The sequence below is a fragment of the Sphaerodactylus townsendi genome, linkage group LG01 (genome assembly GCF_021028975.2).
Source record: "Sphaerodactylus townsendi isolate TG3544 linkage group LG01, MPM_Stown_v2.3, whole genome shotgun sequence".
Taxonomy (NCBI): Eukaryota; Metazoa; Chordata; class Lepidosauria; order Squamata; family Sphaerodactylidae; genus Sphaerodactylus; species Sphaerodactylus townsendi.
The window spans coordinates 114,982,391-115,007,276 of NC_059425.1; the positions used below are offsets into that span (position 1 = coordinate 114,982,391).

Below are 24,886 nucleotides of genomic sequence, written 5' to 3' on the forward strand. Positions count from 1 at the left end.
ACATCTGTACAAAGCCATGAGGGATTCATGTACTTTCTATTCATTCCACTGGGGTAGATGTTATTCACATTCAGAGGAGAAGAATGAGCCATCAGACCAGAGAATTAGTACTCACTCATGTTAATACTCGGCCATGTTAATCATATCTACTGGCTGCTAAACTAGATTTAAAATAAGAAAAATGGTTGTACTGGAAGATGTCTTTGTGTGTTTGTCCTGTTAAATCTTCCTTTATGTAGTAACATAATATGATCCTGTTCAATCTTCCTGGACCAATTTGAAACCCAGTGATTTTAATTTAACAGCAGCAACAGGATAGGAACTTGAATGTGCTCATGGACCCTGCCTTGCTCTTTGAAAAGCAGGTCAACATGGTGGCCAGGAGCACCTTTAGCTGCATACATTTCACAAACTCTCTAATTACCTACACTCAGCCAATCTGGCCACAATAATCCAAACATATGTAACATCATGACTGAATTACTACAAAGTGTTCTATGTGGGGCAGCCTTTGAAGAAACTGCAACTGGTCCAGAATGTGTCAGCCCAACTATAGTCAGGAGCTAGCTACTAGGATCTCATTTTGGTTGCCAGCTTGTTTCTAAATTCCGTTCAAGGTGCTGACTATGACTTGTAAAGCTCTTCATGATCAGGGATCCACATATCTGATGGACTGTCTCCTTTCTTATGTCCCTGTGCATCAATTGCAGGCTTCATGCTGCCATCTGTGATTGTCCCACGTATTGTGGCCCATCTGGCATCAGTCAGAGCCTGGGTCCCAACCTCCTCCCATCAGCTCCTGTACAAGATTTTACATGAGGGAGATTCAATTGACCAATCTACTATGGTTGTGCAGGTAAACATTAGTTACTGAAAACAAAGATGAAGCGCACTCGCTGTTCAATACAGCTATTGTCACAAATCCAGATTGCAAACATGAGGGTGATAATATTTGCAAACATTCAAATCTGGCTATTATTCTATGCTAAGGTTACCAACCTTCAGGTAGGGGCTGTAGATGCCCCATTATTACAACTGATGTCCAGATGACAGAGATCAGTTCAACAGGAGAAAATGGCTGCATTGAAAGATGGATTCTAATGAAGGGACCCTAATGAAGTCTCTCCCCTCCACAAATTCTGCCCTTCTCAGGCTCCATCCTCAAAATCTCCAGGCATTTCCCAACCTGGAGCTGGCAACCTTATTTGGCTCCTGAGTGTCTGGTTTAGAGTTCATAGAAGGGGGAAGTGGGAAGACAGTGAGATGAACTGGGAGAACGCCCCTACATGGCACTTGCACTTGAGTCTTTAACAACTCTGCGGACATCCATCAATCATAGCCCTATGCAACACTGAAACCTTGTGATTAGCTACTGAAGGAAGCCATGGCCTCCTGATGTGAAGTAGAGCATGGGAAGACGGGGAGGAGAGGCATTTGGAAGAAAAGTAGAGATTAAGTATCTAAATAAATATACTGCAGAACATACATTGGACAAGGTGATGTGCATTATTTCTAGCCTTTTTTCCTCTTCTTATGGACAAATCTGAACATTGTTGATTTAGGAGACTGCATATACTTCTATAGCAAATATGATTTCCTGACTTAACAGTTGCAAGAGGTTTCAGGTGACACTGTTCCCCTGCCATGGAAATGGCTGCTGTGGAAAACTATTGGACTAGTAGATTATGTTACTTATTCATCACTAATTTCCCACTTTTGGCTTAGGAGTGCTTGAAAGGAAGATTTCTGCAAAATATTAATGTAATGGGAAGTTGGGGGAAAGCTCTGTCAAAAAGTATTAGAATGAACTGTCTCTACCAGATACTGCTATTAAAGCTTCTGTTTAATCTCAGAGAAGTCATTGGTTAAGAGTTTTTCTGATGGCCCCTTAGTGCTCTCTACAGGACTCCCTTTGAAATAATACTTACTTTTATTGGATTTTAAAAGACATTTTAAGGACTACTCAAACATTGATATGGCTATGCTGGTTATCAGATTTGTTCTGTCCTGAAACTCTGAGGGGCTGGGGTAGGTTTCCTTTCAATATATCTCAGGATAGAGATCAAGTTATTTAATTATTGGCTAAAAATTAGACAGATGATAGAAGATAGAAAACCAATGTTTAGTACGAGGGTACTAACCAATATTTCAGGGCACTTTGGATATTCTAATTTGAAGCAATTAACTAATCAATTTGGCTCATCCCTATAGAGACTGTAAGATCACATCTTGTCCAGATATATTCAGACTGAAGGAATCTGAAATATTATCAGAATGTTACATGGTGTTTTGATATACCAAACTGTAGTATTCATATGGGCATAAACTTTATCTAAACCTATTAAAGAACCCACTCCTAAGAAGATGTATTAATTGATCAGGCTTCAGCAGTTATCAAAAGCCATTTTATAGGATAGCATGACATTTCTTTATGGCAAACCACATGTATCTTTGCAGGAGTTGGACAGTTGAGACGTGGTCCATTATTTATTTTTCTAATTAAAAAGTGGTTTGATGAAAACTTGATTTTTCCCCCCTTTATTTTTTCCTTTCTCTAACTTGGGAATTTTCCTGTGTCAGCAAACCAGAAACTTGGTTGTCTGCAAAATTCTGACAAGACCTTGATTATCAGGTTTATAGGCACACTTGCCACTTATAAAAATTTTTTAAACAATTGGGCAGGGTTGTTTCAGGGCATGTGTTTAGTGCTTGAATGCTGAGGATAGCCTAGAATGCTGGAACCAAAGTAATAGTCAGTAAAGTTTATCAAGTCCCTTCTTGCCCTCCTCTGTCAATGAGGAATGTAAGACGTGTAGTTTCAGCCATTTTATTCCTATGGGTTCAATTATTTGAACTCAAACAACAATATACTCCCCTGAAAAATATGTATAATTTCCTGTACTTTAAATGACCTACACCTCAGTTTAGGTCATTTAAAGTACAGGGAATTATACATATTTTTCAAGGGAGTATATTTAAAATGAGTCTACAAGTTCAAAAAGCACACAGCATTATATGCAATTATTTCTCTGAACACGTTTTAAGCAGTTGTGACTTAAAAGGGAAGGCCTCCTTGCCTTCAGGGCATCCTTTACAGTGCAATCCTAAGGAGAGTTCCTACAATCTAAGCCCATACATTTCAGTGGGCTTAGACTGGAGTAACTCTGCACAGATCACACTGTTACACTTTTCCTTTTGGTTTCTCCAGAATTGTGAAAGACAACACAGCAAACCATGCATGCCTGAAAAAATTTTGAGCATGAGCTGCCCCACAGTGTTGTTTTTCAAGATGATCAGGAAATTGATGAAAGAAGGAATGTTACCTGCCCCCACTCATTCCTGAGGACAGGGAGACAAAGGCAGCAGAAGTGAGACTGCCTCCTTCAGTCCACTTCCTGAAGCTTCCACCTCAACTCAGCACACAGTTCCAGTTTTAAGCATCTAATACCATCTTCTTAAATTGTCTTGTGGTAATGGCATTACCAATACAATGAAAGTATTTTATTTATTATTTCGATTTACTAAACTGCCCACCCTCGAAGGGTTTGAGAGAGCTGGCAAGTCAGGTCCCATTTTTATTGATGGTGTGGGCCCTTAGCACTCATAGGCACTTATACTACAGTCAATTCTTTGGTCTTTAAGGTTCCATAAGACTGCGAGATTGGTTGCAATTAACACAGCCACTCTTCTGAAATAATAGCATTTTGTCACAAATTGCTCTGTCATTCACGTTCTTCTCTCTTCATATGTGACTGTTATTATGTTACTCATGTTGACAGTGTCCTTTAAGTAGTTCATTTCCACTGGCTGGTGTCATTCATAACCTTTTAGGAGCTTAGAAACAAACACATTTTGAAGGCTGCCTGTTTGCATTTACATTATTCTCCATATGATCTGTCCTGCTGAATAAATTACATCTAACAGCTGTTTAAATAATAATCACAGCTAAAGCACCACAGCTGCTTGGAGAGTGGCAAGAACTTTCTCTACTGTGAAAGGTTTTCACTGCTACCAGTCAGGAGAACAGATGTGCACACACAGGATACACACATGCACATTTGGACAAGTTTAACTGTACAACAAGAGTGGAAACACATGGTCCAGAGCGTCTTGTTTCTTTCTTAGATTTTGTAGTGCTGGATTTAGTTTTACCTCTTGTTTGCCACTGAATGTACAAGCAGGTTTTTGGAAATGTGATAACGTAATGGCATTGCATACTACCTCCTGATAAATTCTACTGTGAAATACATGGCTTGAAATAAATGGCTCAGGGCATGCACTCCTGCACAGCTCCTTTCATTTCAATATGGCTTGCACAGGATAGCATTCCAGAGGATTGTATTTTAAGCTTACACAAGTACTCATCTCTTCAACTGTTCATGTTGCTATAAATCTTCAGATCAATTACAAACATTTAAGGCTGCAGTCAGTATATAGCGACTTGAGGGAAAGACCCAAAGAGCTCAGTGGTATTTAATACTGACTAAATATACGTTACAATTCTTCTGTATGTTTCTTTAACACTATATATTTGCACTGTAGACTAGCCAATGCAGGACTTAAAGTCAACATGATTTTGAACCACACAGAATTTAAGCCATGCATATGAAAATACCCACACAGCTTGATCCTATATCATTTGTTTGTTTTGTTTTTGTGGGCTTTCATCAAGGTACATAGGATTGCAGCCTAAGGCTTTTTTTCCCTTTTTATGTCTGTGGGAGACTAGCATACAGATTCTTCCAGTACGTGGACAAGCTGCAGAAATGAATTAGTCCCAGCTGTGCTGTCTGTAGCATTCTATATTGACCTTGTTGGTGGAACATCTCTTCCGAAGATCAATGCAGACCTCTTTAAACTTTACCATCCTGTTGTATTCACAATCCACATTGTTGATTAAAGTATGCTATGTAGGCATCCCCCTCCCCCATCATTTCACCATTCTAATCCTCATTGGTGATTATGACCAGGTCTGTGTGGGCATTATGAGGGGGCAGCAATTATGCTGAATTTAATGCTAAAAATGTGGTCTTGCAAATGTTGCATTATACACTGGCATTATTCATATAAGTATCCATTGGAGTTTACCAGTAATCAACTCAATAATCTGTTTTCTAATCTCACAGCCACGTAGCCAGGAAGATATAACCTGAGCATGTGCACCTTGCATTCCCCCTGTAACACAGACAGAGAGACATTTGCAGCTGGGCCAAAAGTCTCAGATTCTTTGACTTCCTCGCAGGCTTTAGATCTGGCACCTTAAACATTTGTATTAACCACCAAGGGCTTCAACTCAATACTCTGTGTGGTGCAAAATCAATCCAAATCACGTGTTGCTCAGATCTGTATTACCTCTTGACCACAGATGATAGGAGTAGGGAGGACAAAAATGAGTGTTGCCCTTTTGAAACATCGCTAATATATGTCCACGTGCTCTTTTTTGTGAAGGACGTAGACAGTAGAGACCTTCTGGTAAAGGAGCCAGCCAAGTGGCTCTAGGATAGATACTGAACATGTCTGCACGACACTTTTAAACTTCCGATCACGGATAATTATCACACTAACTATAACGACTGCTTTGCGCCGTCCCACACTTCCCTGGAGGCGTCCCAGTTCTCTGTCATCTCGCCAGACTGCCATTTCCACGGGCCTTTAGGAGCAATTTTAAACAACGCAGCGGATTTCCAAGTAGTTAAAACGCGCAGCGCGGCGCAGCGGGCCTGGGGGCGGCCTGTTGCCCGGTGGCTGCCCCGCATTGTGACGCTGGCGGGCGCGCACTGTGCTGCGCCGGGCGCTGCGCAAGGTGCGGGGCAGGGCACTGGGGCCATGAGGCGGCCACAGCAGCGGCGCCGGCCGCGGCGGGGGTCAGGCCAGTGCCTCGGGGCGGAGCGCGGGCAGCAGGTCTCCCCGAGCGACCGAGGCGTGCCCAGCACCGACAAGGGCGCAAAGAAGCCGCTGCGCACCTCCTGTTGCAGCCTGTCCGGCGCCGAGACCCAGCCGCGGATGGCACGGCGCAGGAGTCCCGGCCGCTTCTCCCCGCCGCGTGGGTACACCGACGCCTACAGCTCGGAGCCCGAGGCGGCGGGGGGCGAGGGCTTCCTCGGGCGCCTGGCGCAAATGTACCGCGACGACGAACGGACGAGCCTTCCGCGCAAGGGCAAGAACGGGAGCAACGCGCAGCAGCGCACCAAACCCCACCGCGCCGCCTCCGCCCACCCGCGCCGCTTGGCCACATGGCCGCAGCACCACCTGGCCCCGGCGGGCGAAGGCTGCGCCACCCCCGGCACCACTTCGTGCACCAGCCTCTTCGGCGGGGAGTTCCAAGTCCATCCGCAGCCCCCCGGCCGCACCCCGACGGGCAAGTACACCCGCGTGGAGAAACTGCTCCAGGATGACCAGTGGGCCAGCCCTGTACCCAGGCCCCTCGAATATGGCGCCGCTGACTGCCCCACTGACGCCAGCAAGCCGCCCTCCATCTGCCCCTCTTCCTTCTCCTTCTCCCAGCAGGACAAGCCTCCCCTCAAGCTGGGGGCAAAGGAGCTCAAGCGAGGAAATTGGCAGGAGCCTTGTGAGAGCAGCCCGAGTATAGGAGACCTCATGCACTCTTTGGCTAGGCCATATGAGGAGAACGAACCGCAAGGTTACCTCAGTCGTGACCCAAATAGCCAGCACCACCGCCAGCACTCCCGCTATCACCAGAAGTCCCGGAAAGGAGACGCCCAGATCAACCTTCAAGATCTCATTGACAAGAGATATGAAGATTTGATGCCTGAAAGAGACAAAAAAATTGCAGCGCTGATGTTGGCCAGGCACCAGGATGAGGAAGAGATGAAGGACAGGCAGCTCCAGGTCTCTGATGTTTGGGAGAAGATGAGGCATAAGGAGAGGAAGCACAAAGTACGGATGGAGAAGGAGAGACATTACCAGCAGGCAGAATATCTAGACCAATGGCAAAGAGATCGGGATCAAAGGAAAGCCAAGCTCAGACTAGAAGAACAGCAGCTGTTGATGGCCAGAGAGAAGGAAATGATGTTACGTGACAAAAAGTGGAAAAAAATGGCCAAAGAGCAGGAGAGCAGGCGGAGGATGAAACTTGACAGCAATAAACTTCAGGCTGACTATAAGAAATGTCAGGAAAGGCAGCTCTGGGACAGAAGGTCAAATGAGAGGAATGCTAGGGATCATGCCTCTCATTTGTATAAGGAGCAGATGTTGCAGGCCCTAGAGAGAAGGTTGATAAAGGAAATGGAAAGGAAAAGGAAAAGAGCAGATACAAACCAATACAAAAAAGCCAGGCACATGCACACGAAGGAACAGGTGGATGACAGAGTCAAAGCTGAGGAGCTCTACAAAAGGCTCTGTATTGAACAGAAGCTTCAGAGGTCTCAAGAAATCCTGGAGCAGCTAATTGAAGAAAGGAATAGAGAATTAAAAGAAAGGTCTTTCAAAGAAGAAGATCAAGATGTGATAACCAAGGTTAGAGCTAAAGAGACTGAGGAAGAAAAGAGAAGGCGCAAGGAGATGTTACTGCAGATAGCTGAGATGAAGATCCAGCAAGCTAAAGAAATGATGACCAAAAATATCCAAGGCAGAGCACAACGTGCAAGAGACATTAACTGGATGAAAGAGAGAAACCATGACTGCCGCAAACAGAAGCTTGATGATGATGAGAAATGTCATCTGCGAGAAATTAAAGAAGCCATAAGAAGGAAAGATCAGAAAAGCAATCAGATTCTAAGGGACAAGGAGACAGCTATTGAAGAATCTCGGAGAATAGCCAAAGCATCTTATGACCTGAAGGAAAAAGTGAGAGATCTGATAAAGCATGGTTCAGTTGATCAGATGGCTTTTGATGCCCATCGCAATGCAAATCTCCTTAGGGGTCTCTAGTGAAATTTAAGAAAACATTCCAGACTGTGTTGTGCAAGAAAAAAAAACGGTTGTAGTGTGTTCATTTTGTAGAACTCTGTGTTGCTGTTGACTAAAGTGGTTTCAGACTTAATTACTGTTTGACTCTTAAGTGTTTGCAAGGATTATGACTTAAAGGAGTTTATTATTCACAAACACAGTTGCCTGTGTAATTCAATTGTGCTTAGAAAGTGTCGAACCTTAACTGCCTTCTATGCTGTACACCCAGTGGAATGTAGCTTTGCTATCTGAGTGTAACTTATGACTCAGTGACAGAGCATCTGCTTGGCATGCAAAATATCCCTGGTTCAATCCCTGGTATCTCCAGTTAAAAGGAGTAGGGGGTAGGTGATGTGTAAGTCGTCCTCCTGACACCCAGGAGAGCCACTTCCAGTCTGAGTAGACAATACTGACCTTAATGCTGGGATCGATGGCCTGATTCTGTATAGGACTGTTTCATTCACATTTTTAAATAGATTTTACAATGAATGTCTGGAGTTATTCATAAATTACGAGTATTAAAGGGTATAGCCAAACAATTAGTGTTACAGATATTTCAGTCCAAAGGATGCAATAGTCACACATGAAGGAGAAAATTATATTTAAAGATATTTCAGTACATTATCTAAATATATCCTGTCTTACAACTGAATAACCTAAGCAATAGTTTTCAGACCTAACCCATTTATAAATCCTGTTTTTCTCAGGGGGATTTATGAGTACCTCATGTGCTGGATTCTAGAAATGGTTCGGTAAAAATGAATATTTTGTTTCAGTCTGTAGCAGTGTTATCAATTGTAAATTTAACATGTATTGAAATGAGAAATGTTTCATGAATGGAATAACAAAGAACAAATAATGTATCATACAAGGTGTTTTAAAATAAAGATTGATCCATTTTTTTTAAAAAAAACTTTCTAAGGAAGGAATTGAGTTCTTTAATGTTCATGTAATGTTCTGGGTTGATCTCTGATTTATTGCAAACTTTACAAATACATTGAATTACTATTTTTCTCCTTCACTTCCTATAATCAAATGACTTAAAAAACTTATGAGCATATGGAGTGATACGGGGTATGTTTGTTGAAGAAAGTAAGACCCTTTCCACACAACAAAATGTCTCCTCTGAGTTCTGCATGTTTTTTCCCCACCTTTGGTTCCAAAAACGTTTCCAAGCAGCTTTTTCTCTTGTCATTTTTGAAAAGCCTGTTACAAGTATTCTTTCCTCATTGTGCAGTCATATTCATAACATTTTTATCTTTCTCACTGCTATTTTCCACACCTCTATGCTGTCACCCAACTTCCACCTCTGCACATTTTTTTTATATTCCCCTGACTTCACTCCTGTTTTTGTTATTGTTTGGTTGGATATACGAAGTATCAATTAAATGGAGGTATAGAGAATCAAAGCAAAGAATCAATGAAGCACTGTTTCTATGAAAACTTTCCCTCCCACCAAAAAAACCTCTCAAGGTGACTATGAAACATTTGGAGGAGGTGAGTGCAGACCAACATCGTGGAAAGTGGAGACTGAGGAACCTAAGAGACATCAGTTTGAAAAGAAATGTTTCTGATTACCTGCCTCCCATTGATATACATGCTAAAAACGTTCCTTCATACCTGAGAAATATAACATTTTAAAGTACTATACAGAATCTAATGCTTCAATACGTGCTTGAGGGGATGATGCAATAAAATTATTGTTTTACTTTGATGCCATTTTAATTTTATCTTACATATGGTTGCTTGCAGCGTGAAACTGGAACTTTAAAGGGTTTATTTTAACATACATTTCTTCTAATTTCAGGTGTTAGCTACAAGCATCTCCTTAAAATTGTGGCAATATTTGATAATGGAAATGTGTTTCATGAATGTCTGCCCATTTCATTCCTTACAATTTCCTTACATTTCTTTACATTTCATTCCTTAAAATTCAACCTAATACTGTGTATCCTGGAAAAGGTGCAAGTAGAATATCAGAAAGGTGGATTTGTTTAGTATGAATCAGAGTTAAGGAGTCAAAAGAAAGAAATGGAGATCAAAATAGTTGGCTCAGAATAATATTTTACAGATTATTTAGTCCAAAAATTGTGGGACAGAAGTTAGATGTAATGTAGTCTAGGTGATTTCAAAGAAACTTCAATATTTGGCTTCTGATCATTAAAGATTAAGCTATTATGTGTTGTTTAGTTACTTGAACTCAAGTTCAGTTGATTTCCATAGTAATTTGTAAGGTGCTTACAATCTTAGCCTGACATTGTGACCATGAACAAAATTATATCAAATTAAGTCATTAATTTTGCTTGAATCTGAGTGTTCTTTGAATTTTCTCGTTTAAACATAGGTTGTGTATGAATGAAATAGCAGTTGTCTGAGCTAGATGTTATAAAATGAAGGGCATGGTTCCCACAGAGGAATTCTGCAGGTGGAGGGGGGGGGGAGAGAATTTTGCCAATTCCCCCTCCTGTTGCAGACCTCTGATTCTCCCAATCTGTTGATGAGGTTCTCTTGTCACCCAGGAACAGCATTTGGGGGGCACTTTGGACTTTTGAGAAGTGGGCAAGAAATGAGCCATTTGAGCAGAAATGAGTCATTTCATCAAAGATGCAAGCATGAGTGCTATTGCCTTGGAATACGCAATCAAGCAGAATCAGAATCACCTCCCTTTCCCTACTAAACAGATGTCACTGCTGATCAGCTTTTGGAAGGTATGAGGAAGGTCTTTGAACTGGGGATAGCTCCAATATGGCAGCAACCCCATTAGACTGTTGTCCTTATTACAGTTCTGTGGCATTGACTGAGAACTGTATGTACACTCTTAGGCTCTGTAGTGTTACATTTCATAGTCAGAACAAGCATGGCCATGCATGTAACCCTAGAGTCTAGGTAACGAGATTTTCTTGCTGTGTAATATGCAGCAACATATGATGGTTAGTAATATATCTGTTTGCATATGTAAATCACTCCTAGAAGGACTGGGATAAGAACATAAGATGTCTTCCCATTGGTATACTCATGCTAATGTTTGATTGATTTCTAAGCTGCCTTTCCCCAAATGGGCTCAGGGCGGCGTAAAATATCCATCAAACAACAACAGACCAATATTACAACATTCTTATCTCTATCTGACACCAGTTACGTCCAATTAAGCCAATTAAATCTGATAAAGAACATTTAAACCTAATTATTCCCCTTAAAAACCACATTTATACATACATTAAGGAAAAAACAGAAAGGGAAGAGGAAAGGGAAGCCAGAGTGGATTCCATTGCTGTGCAGAATAGCTCTTGTCTTACAAGCCGTTCAAAATTGAATTAAGGCTTACATAATTTAATGTATGCTATAATGCATTACATAATATTATGTAAGGCAGTTGGCATTGGAATATATATAATTTTTCTTTGAAAACATATGCCCATAACATAAATAAATGTGTTCTACATGAGATTATTTAATATACTTCTGGGGTTTTTTTAAAAAAAAATTCTGTTGTAAACTCACATCACTGTTTGGTTTTTAAGAGTACCCATGTCACTGTGGAATTTGCAGTTGCTTTCCCTGAGCTAGCTTCGCTCACCAAGAAATCCTCACATTTGCACTATTATCCATTGGGTCTCTTTGCCAAAGTGACCAACCAATCCACACAGCTACATAGCAGCATTGTGTAAAGGTCTGTGAGAAGCAAGTGAACTAAGAACAGCACCTGCTGAGCAGCAGAAGTACCCATACACCACCTCAAGGTACCCCATTGTTGTCCCCATGGCTGAGGACTGTAGTCTATTCAAGCATGTCATTAGAGTGAGCTGATTGGGTTGCAAGACTTTTGGACGAAGATTCTTGTTGATGTACAAATAGTATACAACACAAGTGAAAGAAACCAAATATTTTCCAGTGTTACTTAGTCATATTAACATTCAGATATTGTTGCATGAAATCACTGAAATTAGTCGCAGGAAGTTATTAAAGCAGCTGATACAGCATTGATATAAACATTCTCTTCTCTAAACTATTAAGATGTGTGTGTATAAAGTGCTGTCAGGTTGCAGCCAACTTATGGTGACCCCATTCCTCAGGGATTCCCAACCTTTTTGATCCTGCAGGCTCATTTGGAATTCTGAAATGGCATGGCAAGTTCAGCAACAAAATGGCTGCCACAAAATGGCTGCTGCAGGAAGTGGAGCCAGCCACAAAATGATTGCCACAGCTTAACTTCAGTAACATAGTGCTGATCCTTGTGGTGTGGTAGTAGCTGTGCCAAAGCAAAAAAAAATTTAAAATCTGCACAGCCAATCAAATCTCCAATAATAAATCAGAAGCTTTCCTGGGCAAAAGCCCTACTTTGTCCCACCCATTTCCTAAAAATACTTGGCAGGTGCTGGAAAAGACATTGGCAGGTGCCATTGTGACCATGGCACCACATTTATACCATGGCCATAAGGTTTTCATGACCATTGCCTTTCTTTACAAACTGTTCCTTGGTGGTCTCCCATCCAACCACTTATCCTGCTTCTGAGACCTGATGGATTGGACTTCACGATATCATTCCACATCCAAGTTACTAATAGCTCAAAATATTTCTTTTAGAGATTAAATAATATTGTTTTTTTCCAGTGGGATTTTAGATTCCGTTCCAAATTATAGCATTTCTGAAATGGGCCAGAGGAGGGCACTAAATAGTTACACAATGATTTGCAATTTCAGAAGAGAAGTTTACATCAAAATGAGAGGTTTGCAACTGAATTATTATTTTGGCTCCATCTTGAATACATTGGTCAAAGAAACCATAACTTATCAATGGGACAGTCAAGCTGACATTAAACACCTGTCTCAATGGGAAAGCTAGTGCAACATTAAGCTTTTGCCAACTCTCCTCTCCTCACTGTAATTCTATCTTTGGCATGGATCATGCCTACATGTAAATCAGTGGAAATGAAAGCTTTTCTGTAGGTAGCTGGACTTTGAATTACACACAGAGGTGGTATCCAGCAGGTTCTCACAGGTTCCCAAGAGTAGGTTACTAATTATTTGTGTGTGCTTCGAGCCAGGGGTTACCATTGGTGAGCTTTTGCCACATGATTTTCGGCCTGCCAGCTGTTCCTCCTTCCAAAGCAGTAAGCACACAGAACTTGAAGTGAAGTTCCTAGCATGAGGTGCACCATGGAAGCGCTGGCAGCCTGCAGCCTGACCGTGCATTTGTTTCTCCCGCCCAAGGATCAAGGTCCCGCAGCGGCTGCACCTCCTTAAGCCACAGCTCCTCACTCCATTAATGCCCCTCTCAGCCTCCTCTCGAATGTAAAGTCTGCCAGCCACACCCTCGTCACTGCACTCCTCCGCTTCCCAGCCCCATTGGCACTACGCCACAGTTTGAATCCCACCACCATGGGAACCTGTTACTAAAATTTTTGGATCTCACCACTGACTACACATAGGATTCTCTATACCAGGGGTAGGCAACCTTTAACACCCAATGAGCCATTTGGACCCATTTTCCATGGAAAAGAAAACACTTGGAGCTGCAAATACTTTTTGACTTCTAAAATGAAGATAACACTGTCTTTATTCTCATGCAGGGAGAAGTTCCCTCCTTTGGGGCCCATTTTTACCCATCAAAGCAAAAGGGGTGCTGAAAATCTGTGCTCCTGCAACTCCCTCCCATTTCTTGCCCTTCGCCGCTCACCTGTTCAAGAGGATCCACCAGTGGTGCTCCACCCCCATCCTGCAACGTCATCACCAGCATCAGCCAACCAGGCAGCAGGGACAGGGAAGCCGGAAGTGGCTTGGGATAGCTGTCTCGGGCTGTGCCTTTCTAGGAACGGGGACTCTTTCCCATTAACCCTTAGGGCGACTCTCCGAAGGAGGCTGAGAGGACCCAAGCCACATGGAGAGTGCACGGACAAAAGAACGCAAGGACAAAAGAGCCGCATGTGGCTCCAGAGCTTCAGGTTGCAGACCCCTGCTCTATACAGAAAACGGAAGCAGTAGTCTATTAAAAGTTAACAGTGATAAGACCTCTGAAAAATTAAATGACAATCAGAACATTTGATTTATATTATACAAGCAGGAACCCACAAGAACTTTGGGGGGAATGTTATTGTACCCTCCCCCTCTTTTTCTACTTTCCCTTCCCTGAAAGCCTCCAAAGCACCCCCCTTTTCCTGCTTCCTTCCAAGTTCCGACCCATCAGCCAACTTACCTTTATCCCCTCCTCCCCATCTTTAGCTTTCTCTCTTAGCAGCCTCTATCAAGGAAAACTATGGTCCAGTTGTGTGGTGGTAGCCATTGGGTAAGGAACACTGGCATAGTAAACAACCTCAAGGCCTTGTGGGTGGGACACCTCCGTTTCCCCTGAATACTTCTCCCTGCACTATTTCCTCTTTGCATCCTCCTGGCAACCCTCATATCCTCTCTCTTTTCCTGCCACATTCTCTCCTTCTCAGCCATTCGCCAATCTACCTTTTATCTGCTTCCTATCTTCAGCTATATTTATGTATTGCTTATTTACTTCATTTATACTCTGCATTTCTCCACTGCAGGGACCTAAGCAATTTACATTACTTTCTCCTTTTTGTCCTTACAACAATCTGTTATCAACAGAGGGCAACCGACTCTGTTCCATTCCAAACAAATCTCTTTAAAAGATAAGACACAAACAGTATTAGACGCTCACTTTGAAGCTGGCTTTCCCTGGAGGTGCACGAAAGAACTCAGACAATTCCAATAAGTGGAGAATAGCACTTAAAAGGTCAAAACTATCATCTCAGATTTCACTTGGAGACAAACTATTTACAAATATAACTGAGAGAACACTAGTACTGTGTGCTGTCCAAAGGCTGAGAAGCCTTTTTTCTGGATCTGGTGAAGCTACCAGATAGCCTTTAAGGGGAATCCCACATGAAAGACCACTGCAGTGGTCAACCCAATACATGAACTATGGCGGTAAGTACTAGATCTGTTGGGAAATTTGACCCCAGTCTTCCCTACTCTGATGAAAAATTTATTGTCAGTGATCATCCAATCTCTGTTTTATGCAGATTCAACTTCATTTGTTCATCAAACTGTAATATTTAACAGCCTGTAGATAATGGATTTCCCTTTCCCCCCACCTTCACACACACCACACAAAGACATCTCAAAATATGACCAGTGAGGGGAAAAGGTAAGAAACATTATCCATACATTTCATTTCTGATATTTCATTTAAAATCACATAATTTAATTATGGTAGAAACATTTAAAATCATGAATCGGCTAGTAACTCCTACATCTACTGTCTTATCACTGTCTATATATCTATTTCTCAAGTGTGTGCAGATCAGCAGATACCTAAATCTATGGACTGAGACCACACTGAGGCCCCTTCCGCACGGGTGGAATACGGCGGCCTGGGGATGGCAAAAACGCCGTCCCCAGGGAGCCGTTCACACAGGGGGCGCAGCTGCTTTGCGAGGCCGCCATTTCCCAACCTTGCTTGCCCAGCGAGGTTTTTGGGAAACGGCGGCTTGGAGCCGCTGCCGTGCGAACGGCAGCGGCTCCATGGCGCCTTCCCTCTCCCCATGTCCAGGCGACCTACCTGTCCTGTGGCCCTCTGGCACGTCGCCGAGGCCAGGGGACATGCCACCTCTGCCCTGCGACTCCGGAGCAGTCGCGCAGGGCAGGGGGGCGTGTCCACTGGCCTCAGTGACGTGCCGGAGGGCTGCAGGACAGGACAGAGCTGCGCCGTCATCCCGGGCGGTTCTGGGACCATTCATGCAAACGGTCCCAGAGGGGTCGAGGTTGGCGTCATCTACGCCGACTCAACCCCTTCCGCCGCCGTGCGGAAACGGCCTGAGAGAAATGATTCTTTTCCCGAACTTGATGATAACCTACCATTAAAAGAAGCTTTGGGACTTAACATTTCATGTAAATGTGGGCTTGACTGCTAAATGGGTCATTTATTGGTTTGTGGTAAATGTGTTTTTTTTTTTACAGTAGCATGGGCACTTTGAATGTAGAAGCCATCTATTAATCTTGGAGGGGGATGAGTGCTTGGATGAGTCTTGGCAAATTTCTGAACCAAAGTAATATTTGCTCACCTTATGAGGAAGTTAGAACAATATATATCTCACTTACAAAATATGATTGATCATTTTGGAAAGCAGTGTATGTGTTCCTTGGCTGTTCTGGAAAACATATTAATGTATTTTGGCATTTGAATGCCAAATTTAATCTCTGGTACTCCTGTGTCCTCCCATTTACTGGCACTGCCTCACAATTGTATGGGTCTGCAACTCCTTCCCAAGTATGTTTTTCCAATATGTGGACTGGTAAATAAACAGATCATATCTGTAAATTAACGTTTTAAATATTAGACCCTCTCTCGCATTTTCAGACAGTTGACCATGCTAATGATTCTCCTCACATCCAGGCAGTATGGAGATAATGCTGAAATATTACACTGAAACCATTGGGAGAGGCAGCATGGAGCTGTAGCAGGATTTGAAATAAATTTTACTTGTATACTTAGCTGGCACTAATGCTATAGATCAAAATTATCTTTCAGCTCAGATTCTATTGTCCTTTATTACCCAGTTATATTCATACCAAAAAGTTATTTTAAATAGTAATAAATCAATATTCCCAAACTATCTTACTGGATTTTTAAATAAATTCTTTTGTGAAATCTGGAAGTCCTTCTTTATTGTTTTTCAATATTTCCCTTTCCTGAGTATGACATTTCAGGCTTTGTTTTCTTCACCACTATAGAAAAAATACTCAATTATTCTCAATGAAGGTCTGTGGAAGCATTCACCCCCCAACCCCAGGATATTTTTTTTCTTATTCATTTAAAAAGAAATCTCTTCCAACAAGAAGACGACTGTTTGGCGTTCTCAGGCTTAGCCATCGTCTGATGGTGATGTAATGGACAAGACCCACGCTGACTGGCTGCATCCAAACTGGTCATGTTTTTTGTCCACACATGGCACAGCAATCAGCTTTCAATGCCATCACATTGAAGCTGAAGCTGTTCTTACAAAGACGGCTACAGCGAAAGCATTCACTGGCTAACAAAGCACCAGCAAAGCATGAAATCAAAGGAAATCTTGCATTTGACAAGGCAATGGATTCCAGCTCTTACACTCATGGCTGTGTTGGCACTACATAGAGCATCCTCATGTAGAAATACCTGACGATGAGTCTTCTTTCATGTGGGAAGCAAGGCTTTGGGGTCGGAGACAAAAAAAACCTGTGAAAGGCAGCACTTGTTGATGTTGAGCTGCTGAGGTCTTTATAGCATCTCACATGTTCATTCTAAAAAACAAGAGCAATAGTTCTGCAATGTCTTTTGATAGGACCAACCAGGCCTGTAGCCAGAAAATTTTCATGTGCGAAAATAAGTACTGCAAATGATCACAGTGGTGGTCAGCCCATCATTATTTATTTTCTTTATTATTTATTTTACCATAACTGAATAGCATGAGGGATTACAAAAATTAGAAAAGTGCAAAAAAAAGTTTCAGACATCCTATGTCACTTTCCTCCCCTCAGCTTTTAAAATTAGAAATACTTTAGCCTTGCTAACTGCTAATTCTGTACTAGCCAACTGCATAGAGAATTCACATCTCCGGGAAGATTTCCATTACAGGGATCCATGTACCTTCGTTTCACTCTCAGTGCTCCTTCCTTTTTTGACTTCAGTAGGAGAATTTTACACTCTTGGAAAGACCTCCATGATGGGTTTCACACCAACCCTAATGCTGATTGGAGGTGCATGACAAGTGATTGATGGGGCCAAGCCCCCTTTTGCACCACACTGGCTACTGGCCTGGGACCAACTAAAAGGTCACAAGGCAGAGTGATTTTTTAAAGTTTCCTACAATGCTTCTTTGGGTTAGATATTAAGGGTTTTTTTTAAAACACACACACACACACCCTGCAATCAAATGTTTAAGGGGGGGGGGGTGTAGGGGAAAAGAGAAAGATGTTTTAGAGCCGGTAGATGTGATTCAGGAATAGGCAGGCCAGTTTCTGGGCCGAGGGGAGTCCTCTACAAGGAATGAAGTGGGCCTGTTTTGAGAAAAGGTCCACAACCACCCAAACGACAGACTTCCCACTGCTGACAGGGAGATCATAGATAAAATCCATGGAGATGCAGCGCCACAGGGCTTTGGGACAAGAAAGCAGCTGCAGCAAGCCAGGCTGCCTCCCTGTGACGTTTTTCACTGCCGCACAAACCAGGCACCCCACAACGTAATCAGCCACATCTTTGCATAGGGATGGTCACCAGAACTGCCTCCTGGCCAGGTGAAGAGTCTTAACAAACCTGCCATGTCCCGCCGACTTGGCATCATGGGAACCCTTCAGAACCTTGCTGTGGAGGCTTTCCGGGACATAGACCTTGTCCACCAAAGGCCCCCCCCCCTCAGTGAGGGCGCCAGTGTTATGGTCATTGTCAGGGACGGAGTTCAAGTGTGAGGGGAGCTTCGTTTCGAGGGCCAGGGGAAGATGCGGGGAGGTACCCGTCCCTGCCCCCTGGTTCCACGCCCAATTTCTGGTGACAGCCTGGAGACCAAGTTGGGAGGGGGAGAACACAGTGCCCACGGGCTAATCCTTTGATGGGGAGGAGTCATGGAGGTGGGAGAGCGCATCAGCCAGCGGGTTACTCTTCCCTGGGAAAAAGTTCAGCGTGAAGTTGAACCTGGCAAAGAAGTCGGCCCACCGTAGTTGCTTGGCAGAGAGCTGGCTGGGCAATTTGAGGAATGTGAGGTTCTTATGATCTGTCCACACCTCAAATGGGAGGAGGGCCCCCTCCAACCAGTGGTGCCAGGTAGCCAAAGCATGGTGGATGGCACTTGTCTCCTTATCCCCCATTGTCCAGTTTAGTTCAGCCCCCAAGAATTTGCGAGAGAGGAAAGCGCAGGTGTGGAGTTTCCCGTCTTCCCCCCGCTGGAGAAGTGCAGCCTCCAAAGCCACGTCCAAAGCCACAACATGCACAATAAATTGCTTGCTTGGGTCAGCATGGACTAAGATTGGTTCAGAGGTGCAGGCTCATGGCAGCTGGGAGACCAGGCAATGGGCACTCCTGGCTTCCCTCCACCCGGACCCATCCCTTTCGTGTGGAGGAGGTCAGTGAGAGGGGGTTCAATGGATGCAAAGTAAAGGGATGAAATCTCTGTAAAAGTTGGCAAAGCCCAGAAAGGACTGTATGTCTGCGAGTGTGTGGGACCGACCAGTTGACCACCACCTGGACTTTGGCTGGGTCCATCTCGACCCCTCAGCCCAAGATCCGATACCCCAGGAAGTCGACACATCCCTTATGAAACTTGCACTTAGAGAGCTTAGCATAGAGTTCCTGGTCAATGAGGCGGCAGAGGACCTCGCACACTAACGCAATGTGCGATGGCATGTTGTCCAAGTAGATCACGACATCATCTAAATAAACAACTACATCCTTGAATAATAGGTCATGAAGGGCGTCGTTGATCATGTTCATGAACACACCAGGGCCCCCGCTGAGCCTGAAGGGCATCATGAGGTATTCAAACTGGCCCAATGGTGTGTCGAAAGCCGTGAGGTGTTTTTGCCCTTCCCCAATGCATACCCGGAAGTACGCCTCTCATAAGTCCAGTTTAGTGAACACCCATTCTATCGATAAGTGACCCAGCAGATCCTTAATCAAGGAGAGGGGGTATTTATTAGTCTGTGCAACTGCATTGAGGCCCCAGTAGTCCATGCAGAGGCGCAGGGAGCCATCCTTCATTTTCCGGAACAACACCGGTGCTCCCATGTGGTAAGTGGTTGGCCTGATGAAGCCCCTAGCCAAGTTTTTATCAATAAAGTCACGGAGGGCATCAAGCTCTCTAGGGCTTATTTGGTAAATCTTCCCCTTTGGGAGTTGAGCCCCTGGGACCAGTTCAATAGCACAGTCAGTGCTCCGGTAAGGCAGGAGGTGGTCGCAAGGGGAGTCTTGCATCACCGTCAGCGATCCAGCTTGGGTGCGTGTGGCCAGGTGGTTGTTGGGACTTGGCCAGTTGAAGAGGCAGACCGTATGTTTTGACCACTTGATGTCGGGGTTGTGGCGGGCCAGCCAAAGCATGCCAAGGACCAAAGGGAAGCTGCCCAATTTGGCCACCATGAATTGGTGACGTTCCGTGAGCCTCACACAGGAAATGGATACCGGCTCAGACTTGTGTGTAGCGAGGGTCCTCCCCATAAAGAGCCGTCCATCTGTTCAAACCGGATTGGGTGTTTGAGTTCTACGAGGCCGAGGCCAAGGCCGAGTGCCTCCACGAGGTCGGGGTGAATTAGGCATCTCGAGCACCCTGAGTCAATGAGGGCCTCAGAGCGTGTGTGGGAGGGGAACCCTGGGAAGGAAAGGGTGACTGAGACAACTACTGGTTTGGTGGAGAGGGCACTCACCCGCGACTTTGAACCTGCTGGGGCGACCTGGCTTTTGGCGCTCCTCATGCCAGGTCGATGTCATTTCCCACCAGCTGCTCAAAGTCCAGGATCTCCAAGGCCTCGGAATCGCTCGAGTATTCCCCTGAGACGGCTTGGGTGGAGGCCACTGAAGCGGTGGTGGTTCGGGGACGGGAAAAGTCCTTTGAAGGCTTCGCAGGAGCCTCAGAACGCTGTCAAACGTTCTCCCCGGATGCAATCGCTTGGTGCGGCGCTGTGGGAGGCAGAGGCCCAAACGACGGCGGAGGGCGTGGGTGGCATCCGAGGGCCTTGGTCGGGGAGCCCCCTTGCTAGTGGGTTGCGCGGGCAGGGGGACTGGGGGGCGTTGGGCATGTTTCCAGCATTGCTCCAACTGCTCCACTTGTCGGATCCGTAACTCGGCATCACCAGCCATGTTGCTCCTGGAGGCCACAGCCAATCTCCCCTCAGCTCTGCCATGCAGGCTGCCTGGGACTGACACCAGCTCAGGTAAGTGGGGCCTGGGGTGATGTAGCTTCCACGGAGCATGGGGGAGGTGTGTGGGTGTAGCTACCATGAGGCACAGGGGCGCCATTTTGGCCCGGGCGCCATTTCCCCCCGCTACACCTCTGCATCTCAGCCTGGTAGATTCTGAATTGGTAATTTAGCAAAGCACTCACAGACTATAGTGTGCTCAACAAAACTGCATCCAATCTTTGTATGTGTCAGGAACAAAAATAACTCAGAACTTTTTTGCCTATTCAAATTAATATATTTCATTTATTGTAAGAACTCAATTTCTGGATAGGATAGAAACTACTAAGCTACTCTAACTGGGATTAAGGGAAGTTCAGGACCTTCATCCTGCCCTCATGTTTGCAAGATGGAAAGGAAGTGCATGCGAGTGGAGGTGTGAGAAGAAGGAGGAAGTTTCCCTGAGAGCAGCAATCTACACATCAAAGGGATACTGTCAGAGCAGTAGAGAAAGGATGCCCAGTGCCTGGACCCTTCTCTCTCTGATTCTCTATCAAATCCCACTCTGAAGTCTGAGGTTAAGAGACAATACTAAGTCCTTCACTTCCAACAATTCCCATTTCTTTCCTTCACTTCCCAACAAGTGTTAAGTAGGAGGAGGGTAGAGTTCTTCCTTTTTATGTGCAGAACTGCCATTCAGACCCCAAGTTTAATAAGTGTTCTAATGAAACTTTAGGCAGCAATCATGCATTAGGGCACAAAGAGGAATAAAACAGAGGGTATATAATGATGGTAAATGCACAAAGAACAGATCATTAAGCTGCCATAGCCTCCCGCATGACTTTTGTACTTTAAAGCAGATTCAATAACATTTATCATGAACTTGTGTGTGAGAGTACACGCAAGCATGCACACATGTGTGCTTTGATCTCATTGGTGACTGAATAGTTAATAGAGTTTCCAACCTCCAGGCAGTGGCGTAGCACCAACAGGAGGGGGGCAGAGGCGTGGCTGGGCCATGGCGGGGGCATTCTGGGGGCATGTCAGGGGCGTTCCAGGGTGGGGGCAGGTAACGCTGCAGCAGGGGTGCACGGCGCACGCGTGACCCAGGTGCAGTTCCCCCTTGCTCCACCCCTGCTTCCAGGTAGGGGCTGGATTTCTTGTGGAATTACATCACTGTAGACTACAGAGATCCAATCCCCATGGATGAAACAGAAGCTTTGGAGGGCAAACTTTATTGTATTGCATCATCATTGAAATCCTTCCCCTCCCTATACACCAAACTCAAATCTCCAGGAATTTCACAAGTTAGAGGTGGCAATCCTAATAAGCAGAAGGAAGACTCAAGAGCTGCTACATCTGCATGATTTTAAGGAAGTTCTAAAATGCTCCCAGGGCTGGTTTTCCTTTGTGAAAATGTGAAGTTTCATTAAGCATATACGCTCATTAGAAGAAAAAGAAATATACCATATTATGCTTATAGTACGTACTACTGAGAGCATTATTAAAATCCACAAGATTAGAAATTATGGAAGCCTGCGAGGAAAGCTACATGCTGGACGCATAACTTTGTTTAGAAAGTTTCCATTTCTCACAGGCTTTGTCTCAGTGGGCCACTTGCTTTCAGTCTGGATCAGTTGGGGGAGAGAAAAATTTCCCACTGCTGAGCAGTTTAGAAAGGACAATCAATCATTTGACTATGGCACCACTTGAGAGAGGGAGAGAAAGGAAGGTCACATGGAGGAGAAAACCCCCCACAATGAATCTCAAGATTCATTACAAGGAGAAGTTTGGCTGTGGGAAAATAAGGATTGCAGTCATACAAGATCCTGAACTTGGCTCTCTGGAATGGAGGTGTGTTCCGTATGACCCATAAAGGGTGCTGAATCTTCTATCTGAGATTTGCTGCCTACAAAAGAAAATCCTGTAATGAAAGTGGATTACCTCATTGCCAAGGCACAGAAGCGAGTGATCCATCTAATTTCTCTTCCTCACAAATTGCTGGCAGGGTTACTACAGTTCAGCCTCATTAAAGGCAACGCTAAACATTGTGAGAATGGCTGGGGATTCAATAAAAGCAGATTGAAAGACTATTCTGCACAATCCAATTGTTACCAAGCTTCTGCCTAACAAAGAGTTGTATTGTTGCAGGAGTGATTTCTGCCAGGGTGGGAAAAACCTTGGAATGATGGACCAAATATATTTAGGAGGAATATTGTACACCCAATGGATTGTGGCTCCATTTCATTGAGCCGTTTGAAAGATTAAAGCATGAAAGTTTCCTTTTGAGTGAGAGTGTTCTTCCTTCATAACATTTGAGCCAGCTTTAATTCACCTCCTCTCCCATGGATGAAAACTTCAAGGGGGTGGCAGGGCTGAGGCCCCCACTTAAGTTCTTATTGGTGCTCTCAACAGGCTAAAACAATTAATTGATCTTCAAATCATTAGTAGCAGATATTAATTGTGTCATTTATAATCCACCTTTCATAGAGATATAACCATAGGTTTTCCTGTGCTTATTTAGTTAGTACATTTTAATTTTGGTCTTCCTCCTCCAAGGAACTCAGGGCACCATATATTATTATTTTATCTGCTTTATCCTCACAACAGCCCCTATAGATTAGGATGAGCAAAGGCCTGGCTCTGGCTAACACACGAACCTTAACCAATACAATAAGGATGTTTTCCTCCAGTGGCACAAATTATATCTATAGCTGTGAAATACGCTATTTGTAAGAGCATGAAATCCGATAAGTGATGTCATGAAATCACAAATTCCATATGGCGATAAAGCCCTTGCAAAGTCTTGGGTTGCTTCCACAAAGAGGACTTGCTCCCCTCCCCCTCCTCTATTGTTGTGAGATGTTGTTTGCTCTCCACATGACAGGGTTGGGCAATCATCAGTCTTCCAGGTTTTTCCTTGCTTGTGTTTTTTTTTCAAAACCTGTGTTAGTAATATCTCTTTTGAAAGACTGTGCTCTGAGTGGGGAAAGGGGCTTTGGTCACCACATGGGTAGGATGCAGATTTCCAGACCTCCAATCACCCCTGGCACCATTTCCCTTACTTATCCTCTTGTATCCAGCATTTCCCCAGCTACCAGTGGTCTTTTGTTTAGTTTCTTTTTTTTTTGGCCAGGTTTTAGTAGGTATCTTTTTCTGGAAAGTATTTTAACCATGTTCTGCATTGTGTAACATATGTCTAATACTTTATGCTTTGTTGAATATTCCTGTAATCCTTACCTTAGTCCTATTACACTACTTATTAGCTGTTTCATCCTGTCAAAAGCATTGACTTTCACTGTGTCATCCAACTTGATTTTCAGTGAGGGAATACATAAATATTGCTGTATCACAGTTACAGTGCTACCAGTTTCTAGAAAACTTTTTAAAAAGCCTTCTAAGACACTTCCCACAAAGTCAGAAAAAACCCTGACCTTTGAAGTCTCACATGCAGTCTAACCTTCAATCAGATAAGTGTCAGTCTCAGGAATATATATATAGAAATTGAAACATATTGTATGACAGGTATGAAACTGGAACACACTGTGTGACAAGAAACTAATCATCTTATTTACTTGAAACTGAGAGTTTGAAAGATCAGTTGGAGGACAGCAATATATTTCAACTTGTGAATTCACAACAAATTATGTTGGAACCTAGTCCTCCTAAAGGACATTTTCCAAGTGGAAACTGTTCATTCTGAAAATTCACAAGCAATATTAAAAGTCTTATCAATCAACATGACAAGGAACAAAACAGTCTCAATAATTTCACATGTAACTCTCATGAAGTAGTATCTCTGACATTCTGTTGTTGTAAGAATTGCTTGATAAAAATATACAGATTAGTTATTTAATATTCTTGTGAGGAGTTATACATTGGCAAAATCCTGAGGAAACTCAAAATATGTATTACAGAAATAAGAGTAATATCTGTTTTAGAAAATAAGTGTTCCTCGGGTTTACCACTTTCTAGAATTTAACCACATTATATAAACTTTCCTTACTGGGTTAATTTTAAATCTGCATGCCAAGAAATAAAGTTGCTATTGAGAAAAGAAACAGAGTAGATTTTGAGGCTAACAACTCTAGTTCTTCATGGGTTAAAAGAA

General features: G+C 43.7%; 1 protein-coding gene across 1 annotated transcript; it reads left to right on the forward strand.

Annotated features, from left to right (window-relative positions):
* Positions 1–5,864: 5,864 nt before the first annotated feature.
* Positions 5,865–8,794, forward strand: CCDC185 (coiled-coil domain containing 185). Its single transcript, XM_048491904.1, has one exon. The coding sequence runs from the start codon at positions 6,004–6,006 to the stop codon at positions 7,888–7,890; it is 1,887 nt and encodes a 628-aa protein (XP_048347861.1). The 5' UTR covers positions 5,865–6,003; the 3' UTR covers positions 7,891–8,794.
* The last annotated feature ends 16,092 nt before the right edge of the window (positions 8,795–24,886 follow it).

Bases quoted from the DNA above. Each gene is read 5' to 3' on its own strand.
- CCDC185 (XM_048491904.1), top strand. From the start codon at position 6,004: ATGGCACGGCGCAGGAGTCCCGGCCGCTTCTCCCCGCCGCGTGGGTAC.